Below are 9,888 nucleotides of genomic sequence, written 5' to 3' on the forward strand. Positions count from 1 at the left end.
TTCCACTCTGGAATTCTTTGAACTTTTTGATTTTGAAGTGAAGCGTTTAGTATCTACTTCTTTCCACTCTAGATCGCTGATTCAAATTTTTAATTTGAGTTGAGATGTGATTTTATGTTAAATTTTTTTAGTGTAACAAAAAAGTTAGATGCGACTGTTTCAGAGAGTTTTTTACTATAGCAAAACTCGAATTCTAAACTTGAATTGGTGAAATAAACGAGGTCTTATCAACACCAAAAATACTCAGATAAAAGTTTTATGCATTCTTAATTTCCTCGTTAAATGCCGGAGAAAACGCTTTTTATTGTTATATTGGTCTGAATCAGTTGGATCAATATTTACATACAATGAAAAGCTTCTGCTTTCTTTGTATTATTTGTTGTTTATTTTTTAATTGGTATGTGTAAATGAAGGCCTTTGTAAAGTTGGATGAGGCATTTTGCTTCTTTTTTGGCCTCATTCTTCTTTTTCTTCTTATTTTTCCCTCCCTCTTCTCTCTTTGTTTATAAAACACAGCCTGTCTTATAATAAATATTATTTTCACCTAATCTTAATTATAGTAAATATTATTTTCACTTCTCTTATACATGTTGCTTAATTAACACCATTTTTTATGTAGTGTGGTACAATTATTATTATAATAAAATATTATAATTACATAGCAGGTAGTGAGATGCCAAGTAGCATATATTGCATGTTATATTTTTCTTCCTTGAATTGTCTACCCTAAAAAAGTTAAAAAATAGTATGCACACAGTCTAGTAGTAATATTCATAATGCCTATACATGTACCTACATCTTAAGCATTCCATTATTAATTATATTGTGCGATTACAAAAGTGTTCCATAGCTAATGTGATGAATATCGATATACCATTTTTAATTTCTTAAATTTTTTTTAAATGCAAGATGTGTTTGGAGTTGTTTTTATTTTTATTTTTCACATTTTTTGATAAAGAAACAATGAAAATGGGAGAGAAATGGCGTTCGGCACAATGAAAACAATTTTTTTGTTTAGTGTAAAATGAGAGAGAAATGAAAAATGACTTTTAGTCTTTTTTCATTTTTTGTTTATGTTTTCTCCTCTCTCGAGGAGAGAGAGACATTAATGGATTTAATAAATTTTTTTATACTGAAAATAATCTCTTGATAAGACTATTAAACGCATTTTTAAAAATAATTTTTGTCTGAGATTGAAAACGTTTTCATTTCTATTTTCATATAAAAAATAAAATTATTTTGGAACGAGTTCTAAACGCACCCGTAATTTCTTAAATTTGCTTTTGAGGGAATTTCTTATTTTCTTACTTGACGTGTTAAGAATTTGAATGGTTTTAAAAGTTAGTTAAATAGTTTGATCAATACTAGAGCTTAATTGGTTTATCTGGCCTATCTTTATTCATTCACTTGCAGCCTAAGGTGGCCCATTTTCTATTTTCCTTCTATATATCATCCTGTATATTCCTTTTGTTTGTAGTTTGTCAAATTTATCACATCTTCATCTTTAAATCAAAGGTGGATGATGCATGCGATCAATTTATTATCGATATTAATTTATAGAAATTAGCCATCAGGATCAATTTCAAAATTAAAAACATTTCAAATTACAAGTCTAACTCAATTTTTATTTATTTGGTATTATTCTTTGTTGGATTATTTTTATGTGGACTTCTATAATCATAATAATTCACTTTAATTTGTTATTAAAGTATCTTTTAGACAATTTTTTTAATGTAAATTTAGGTATGTATGTATGTTAAATATTAGTCTATAATAGGATGGACACTCGGTATGATGACTAGCTTGAGACTTATAGACTCCTTCTCTCATAAATGTTTTAATGAGCCCCATTAGATCAAATAACCTCTCAATACAATTAAAATAAGTACTACAGGGCAATTAAAGTGTGAGTCCAAAATAAGAAATGTTGTTGCTATATGTTTTGGGGTGTGGCCATTTTGTGGTGTGCTTGGAATAGTGTGAGGGAGAGAAGGAGGAGAGTTTATTGAACCCTCGGCTCCGGCGATTTCCAATAACTTTCCAACGGCCCACCAATGCTACCACTTGTACATGCTTCAATTCTCAATTTGTTTAATATTTAATTTTAACAATTGGTATCAGAGCCTCCAATTTGAGTTTTGAGGCCGTGCATATTCGGATTTCTTTAAGGGTATTGAAACCCATTTTTCAAAGTCCCCAAAATTGATCTAATATTTTGTTTCTGAGCATGTATATTATGAATATATGTGGTGGGTGATTTTTCTTTGATAGAATCGTGTTGTTTTGAAAACTTCCTCTCCGTTTCCTTATTTCTAACTTTCTTCACTCTTCACTTTCTTTTTCACGAAAAAAAGGGAAGAAGCTGGAGGCTCATTTTCAATTTGCAATCTATGCTTTTTCAGTTTTATGATTTATGATATACTTTGGGGCATTTACTTTTGAGTTTTGTGTATTTTGGAGTTGATTGTGTGTATTTGAAAATGTCTTTCAAATCCTTTTTCATTTTTCAGTTATTGTTGCTTTTTTAGAGGAGAAAAATAAAACTAATCGGCCTTTTTCCAAATATGTATACGTGGAGCCTAGTTAGAATCCACAACAATCCACTAATTAAGCTAAAGTCATATTTATTTCACCGATTTAAATTTAAAATTTGAGTTTTATTATATTAAAAAATTATCATAAACAATCACATTTAATTTTTTTACTACAGTAAAAAACTTACATAAAGTCTCATTTTAATTTGAATTAAAAACTCGAATCAGTAAACTAAACGGGCACTAAAAGACCATTCTTTCCAATTCAACAAAAAAATAAGGTAAATATTTTTATATTTTCTTATGGTATTTTTCTATTTTTGTTTTTATTTTTAGTACTTGCACTCGCCGTATATTTTCAAAAACATAAAAAAATATAGTTTCACTTTGTTATGCTCAAAATAATCTATGGTCTCGTTTATTTTACCGATTTAAATTTTTAATTTTAATTTTTTTATAATTAAAAACTCTCATAAAAAATCACATTTAACTTTTTTTTATTACAGTAAAAAGTTCTTACATAAAATCACATATTATTTTAAATTAAAAATTCGAATCAATAAACGAGTCCTATATAAATAATCTCTTTGGGAAACAATCAAACATAGTTTCAAATTGATCCTACCTCAGTTATTGAAAAAAAAAATTATCCTTATTTTTATACTCAAAATATAATCAAACTAAAAAGGCTCATGAACAGATTTTTTTTCTTTTTATGGAAAAGAATTTTAAAGGGAAAAAAATAAAAGAAAAAATGCGTAAACATATTTCTTGGACGAAAAATTACACGTCAGCGTGGATCTCTTACACCGAAGATTCAACAGTGTGACGACACCTGGCACCTGCACCAAGCCATGTGGCCCCACACCGAACCCTTTAAAATATGTCTCAGGCCCTAAAAGCGCCAAAAACTCTCTCTCTCTCTCTCCTCTATGCATTTGTCTCTCTCTCTCTCTCTCCTCTATGCATTTGTCACTGGTCGTAAACTGGTAAGAGCCTTCAAGTTTCGTTTTCCTTTTTCTTCTTAGTTTAATTTCCTACTTTTGATTACGTTCTTATATTTGCTTTGATCGATTTCCAATATCTTGCGCAAATTCATGCTTCGATTGTGGGTTTCTTGGTTTCTTACTTCTTGATCATATTTTGTTCTTTGATTTAAATGCATTTTGTTTCTTGTTTGGATCATCATTCAATGTTCTTCGGTTATTGGTTTAAATTTCCTTGATTATTTCCCCGGGCTTTGGAATTCTTTGTGTTTTTTAATTCTTGAATTGGGTTTTTTGTCTGATTCAACGTAGCTAGGTGTTTGATCATTTTCCTATTGAATAGTTAAGGACAATTTCTGCTTTAATAATTGGGGGGGGCGGGGGGTTTGGTTTCGTGTGTGAATTGGTGATACAAATTTTTTGAGTCTTTATATTTCTTTCTTTGTGGGTTTTCGGATTTTTGGTTGGGGCTTTAGGTTTGTGGTGATTAAAGTGGTTTCTTCTTTAGTTTTCTTTTATGGTTGGATATCCCAAAAATGTGCTGCTAGTATTTGAATTGCAGTATATCTGGTTTTTTTTTTTTTTTTTTTTGTTAATAAGTCTATCTGGGTTATAATCCCATAAAAATGTTAATACACTCTGAACTATATATAGGCCATGATAGGCATAACTTTTCTTTTTTTAACCAAGAATGATCTTTAATGTTGGAGACTAAGGAATATTTACTATTTACAAGTTTTATTTGCCTATCTTCCATATGGTGAATAATACTTGAAGTTCACTCTCTATCTATCCGCTGCTTTATTCCATTTTGCATTAATTCTCGTAATGTTTAGCATAGTGATATTCACTGGAGCTCTTTGTCGGTGATTTCTGTTCAGAGCAGACCATAAAATGGCAAATGATGGCAGGAAGGATAAGCAAGAGCCCCCCAGCTCTACTTCTGCCCTGCAGCGCCATGACCATGGATTTCCTATTTTAAGGAGTGAACCTGCTAACTCTACTGGCTGTTTCAATGCCGCTGGAGCTAATAATATGCGGAACCCAAGCACAACGAGGCCTTTGTCCCCTTTTGCTTTTGGGAGCATGCAAGCAACGCCTAAATCATACTCTGAGGGAAATCCGTCAACCGGTTTTGAAATAATGGGCAATACCTCTCATTCCCAAACACCTCAGAATACCAGGTCTGTGCAGGAGTATTTTCGCGCGAAAGGCATCCAACTCCAACTCGGGCCATATTCAAACTCTACACGTCAGGAAGGGAACATAACTACGGATCATAGTTTTCACGCTACTAATAGTCCAGTGGCTACTGATAATGTGATAAATCCTGCCTATTATGCCAACATTTTTCAGAATCCATCTACTAGCAATCAATTTGTGAATGATAATTCAGCTTCAAGCTCACGGAGGATCGAACAACGAGAAGTGACTATTGGTAATCATCGCTTTCCTCAAACAGTCGGGAGTTTTTTCAATTATGGAGGTCAAACGCTTTTTTCAGACTCTGCCTTAGATGGTGAAGAAATTGAAATGAGCAACAACTTAATGCCCAGTGCAGTTCAATCCCTTTCTCCACAGAAACGTGATGGGATTCTTTTGAGACTCGGAATTGAGGATCCTGAAGAGGCTTTATCTCGATGTAGTATTTCAGGAAGAGATATCACCAGCGATAATAATCAGATGGCAGCATTCCCTAGATCAAACACTTTCGATGCTCAAAGTGCCGTAAATTTTTCAAATCCAAGTATTGATATGGCTGGTGATTTTTCTGTTTTTCGAAATAACAGGGATTGTTTTTCCTGGAGACAACAACATGTGGATAATTGGACGTTCCCTAACAGTACTCAACATGTTCTGTCTGATGGCAATGCAGAGCTTCTTTCTAACTCAAATTCTATTGCACAAACGCCACAACATGATGAGAGGCATCACTTTTTTATACCAAGCGACAGTGTTACTCCTGGAATTGTAGGTAGCCATGATGCAGGATTTGCGGGTATCGATTCTGATAATTATTGTGAAGATTATTCAACTATATCGCCAATTCCAGGAAGCAGTCAAGTGGTACCGAATTCCAGGCAGAGCAGGGCAACTGGCTTGCTGCCATCAACACCTGGTTTGAGTAGTAGGACTTCCACTCAACCATCATCTAGCAATGATCAAAGGTTTAGATTTGGTGTTACTCCGGAGCTTCTTTCAAATTCACGTTTTGTTGCACAAACACTGCAACATGACGAGGGGCATCACTTTCCTATGTCGAGCAACAGGATTGACCTTCAAATTGTAGGGAACCAAGATGAGGAATTGGCAAGTAGTGTTTCCAATAATGATTTTCAAGATAACTCAATTCTGTCACCAATACCGGGAAGGAATCAAGTTGTGGTGCATGATTCTCCGTGGAGCAGGGCAACATCTGATTCGAGTTGGAGGACTTCTGAATCTTCCATGTTCCTACCTCTTAATACAGTGACAAGAAGCAATTCCCTGCAGAATCAATTTGGTCAGTTGTTATGCCTTCCTGCATGCTTTATGTATTTTATCCGTTATGATTTGAAGTATAATATAGTTTCATTTTTCACTTTCTTTCAAGATGATTTTTTTCTTTACACTGGTACTTGTTTTCTCTTTAATATCTAGATACGGTCATCTCTTGACAAAAACTTTTATACTTCATTGTGATTATCTTAATGAGAACATATACTCTTTTTCTCACCAAAGATTAACTATTCAGCATTATTGTGTTATGTTTTTGTGTTTTGGATGCAATTTTACTCCAAAAATATATATACATATAAATGCCTAGCAGTTTATGGTTAAGAAATTGAGTTCAATGCAACTTAAGAGTTCGTACATTACGCTAACCATGTACCAAACAAATTTTTCGATAAATTAGTTTTTCTCATTTTGGTAATCAAAGTTTGCACTGGCAGTAAACATACCATTTCATCCCAGATCTTTAAGTGTTTATTATGTGTACTTAGTTACGCTGCTTATATCATTTCAGAATTATATATCTTTATTTTCGTTTCAGTATGAAATATGCCAAATTCCATTTACTCTTTTTTTTTTTTTTGGCACCAATTCTCATTGTTAATTTTTTATTGAATGCCTTTAGGTAAATTTATATATATATATATATATATATATATTTTAAGCTTCAGTGCTAAATTTTACAACTCGTCTCAGGGGAGCCTTTTGCAGCCAACGAGGGTGGTGGTGCTACGCAAGTTTCTAAAAGAGGTATGTCTTCCATGGAAAAGGATTCAATTTTCTATTAAGAAATGTAAGAAATTCCACTCTATTCGACAAAAATGTAATGTATAAATTTATCAGAAAGTACATGAACATGAAATGAAGAGACTGGCTTTGGCTGCTATTTGGACCAGTGGCATGTCATCCTATGTAGTTGAATGGATTGCTTTGTAATGCATTTGGATGCCTCATGCGTTCAGGTGATTTGTTAACCTCAAGTCACACGTCCCTCTCAGTCTTCTAGGACCTGTGACAACTAGTTGTTATAACTCAATAATTTGACCAAACTTCAGATTCATAAACTTATTACGATGACTTTCCTCATTTCAGGTCAGCAAATTCCAATCACAAGTGTCAATAGAATTCCTCAAGCCGGTCAGATTTTGTATGGGCCCGCTCTGAAAAGGAGTCCAACAGACTCTTCTCAAGCTGCTGCTCAGAGTCAACGAAGAAGAATAAGAACGCCTTCAACCAATTTATCTATCTCAACTCGAGCACAGAGTGATTCACCAATACGAAATTTACCCGAGGTTGCTTCTTCCGCAGGCTTAGCGCGTACTTCACTTTCTCTCTCGCACCAAGCTAATAGGACATCACTTCAACCCCAACACCAGACTGCTCAAATGCATCACCTCATACCTCAGGTAGCCTCGTCAATCCTGCCCCAGCCAGGTGCCTCTTTGTTGCCACACCAGTTTCGGTTCATTCCATTTCCACCACATATGGTGATTGCTCCAGCATTCCCCCCGCAGCTTTTGCCAGCACAACCTTTCCCACTCCCACCCAGACATGTCCAAACTGTCCCGATTCATCCCGGGTCTCGCGCTATAATTCCCCCATTCCAACCTCAGTATGTTCCTACTTTCCCTCTCCAGCCTGGGATTGCTCCAACTTTCCCTTTCCAACCCCGGAGCACTTCACCTCTTCAGCCCCGGAATCTTCCACATCCCCAACCCCGATCCCGGAGGGCTCGAGGAAGACCACCTCGTCTCCGGGGTACTCCACGTCTACGGCATCCCCCGACTAATGCTATACGTCATCAATTTCCCCGGACTAATGAAGTGTTCCATATAAAGTGGGAAGGTATTTTTGGAGTTTCTTTATATTTAGCCTTTTTCATTCTTTTAAGTTTTAACACGTGTATCTACATTTCATAAGGTTTTTGAATGTCTACATATTATATAATGTTTTGTTGTGTTTTTAGAAAGTTTGATAATGTGCTCAAAATTCTGATTAAAAAAAAGAAAAAGAAAACGCTAACCTGACCCCTGTATAGCCATGTCACATTCTCTTTTGCTTCAGTTCACTTTTTTCTACTTTATTGAAGGGAACATTATCCTTAATATTTGCTCAAAGGAAAAAAAAAACATTATCCTTAATATGATTTTCATTTTTCAAAGCATCTGATTAGAGGTGACTCGTGAATGAAATATCTGTCCAATGTCATTCATGCATCTACTTTCCTTGCTAAATACATTTGGGCTTATTTGATGCCATGGCTATACCACCTTTAGCCAGGTCTTGTTATGCTTTGAGAGAGAAATTTTCCTGACAAATATGAACTCTGATTTATTGGGGTTACTTGACTAGAAATGTTAACGGTGATTATTGCATTCAAAATCAATTAAACTGTTAGCAACATTGGTAAAAGCTAATAAGAGAGCTTCTTCTTACAGATCCAGAGATGAAACCTCGACTACTTGGGCACAATTGTTTCATATGCAAAAGGGATCTCTCATTCACAGAAGAAGGCCCTGTTTCCATACCAAGTAGGGCACCACCCACTGCTGTTCTCCCTTGTGGCCACACCTTTCATGACTCCTGCCTGGAACGCATCACGCCTCAAAGCGAAGCTACGAATCCCACTTGCATCGCTTGCGCCATCGGGGAAACTTGAAGTACCCGTTGATGCTTTACCATTCTTTGCTGGATAGAACCCTGATTTTGGTATCTAGATTTTGAAAATATAGTCAAGAATAGATGAGGGATGATATAGAATTTCAAAGGAAACTTGCAATGAATGATATAGGAGAAATTTGTCAACTGTATAGATTCAAAAAGTGTACGGAAGTAGTCGTAACTACTCATTTTGATTAGTAAAACCTAACCTTTTTGGAATTAAATTCATAGTATCGGAAACAAAATATAACAAGATTTCACATTGTTTCTACCATTTTAATTTTCTTTAATGAGTGTGATGGCTATTTTTCTTGTCATATCATCATTTGTTTTTCTCTCTCTTCCTTTTTTTTTTTTTATGATGAATAAAATGTGACTTGCCGTGGACTTTACACCAGAGTTCCCTCCTTTCAGGACGTGTTTATGAGTAGGAATTGACCAATTTGGTATTTATGGACCACCAGAAAAGGAAGAAAAACGCATCAATCCTAACTACCGTAACCAAGCCCGGATGGGTCAAGTGGGGAATTCATTGATAAATAAAAGGTTTTTTAACACAATTGCTCTTCGTGATTTATCAAATTGCTTTTTAAATTTTTAATTTTGACCATCTAATTTTTTAAACTGGTAAAATTATTGTAATGTGTGTTATTTTACTAAATTTGCTCAAATATATATGTATATGTATATATATATATATATATATATTTATATATATATTATATTTAATGGATTAAAATTTGAGGAATTGAAAGACTTGTATTATGTTTGACTAGAAAGGTTGAAGTTTTTAATTGAACGTGTTTTTTCAACACTAATTTAACACAATTATTGTCAAAATGGAGTATATTGTAACAATTTTACAAGTTAAAAGGACAACCTATTATAAATAAAAGTGCAAAAAATAAGTTGCTAAAACCATACAAATTCAGAGAACAAATATGTAAAATATCATAAATAAAATCTTAGCTCGTGTTTTTTGGAATTTTATATATTTGTCTTTTAATTTAATGGTGTCTAAATTCCTAAAAAATATTAATCAACGGTGATAGATAATGAAGTTAAATAAAAACATTGAATAATTTAAGAATTAAATTGTCAAAGAATAACTTTTTAAGGATCAAAGTATAACATTAGGAAGAACTCAGCGGTGGGGTGTTAAAAAATTCAGAGTACTAGTGTTAAAAATGTAATTACCTTATTCACAAATTAAT

The 9,888-nt window shown here is 33.8% G+C and overlaps 1 protein-coding gene across 2 annotated transcripts; it reads left to right on the plus strand.

Moving 5' to 3' along the window:
* Positions 1 to 3,461: 3,461 nt before the first annotated feature.
* LOC21401065 lies at positions 3,462 to 8,898 on the plus strand. 2 transcript variants are annotated; one of them, XM_010095768.2, is made up of 5 exons: positions 3,462 to 3,523; positions 4,407 to 6,023; positions 6,710 to 6,763; positions 7,106 to 7,858; positions 8,452 to 8,898. In XM_010095768.2, exons 2-5 carry the CDS (start codon positions 4,415 to 4,417, stop codon positions 8,670 to 8,672), a joined length of 2,637 nt encoding a protein of 878 aa, XP_010094070.1. In that variant the 5' UTR covers positions 3,462 to 3,523; positions 4,407 to 4,414; the 3' UTR covers positions 8,673 to 8,898. The 2 variants fall into 2 exon arrangements, with proteins under 2 accessions (XP_010094070.1, XP_024019851.1); XM_024164083.1 differs by having other exon boundaries at positions 3,468 to 3,523; positions 4,402 to 6,023.
* Positions 8,899 to 9,888: the final 990 nt, after the last annotated feature.

Source organism: Morus notabilis, unplaced genomic scaffold (assembly GCF_000414095.1).
Source record: "Morus notabilis unplaced genomic scaffold, ASM41409v2 Scaffold235, whole genome shotgun sequence".
Taxonomy (NCBI): domain Eukaryota; kingdom Viridiplantae; phylum Streptophyta; class Magnoliopsida; order Rosales; family Moraceae; genus Morus; species Morus notabilis.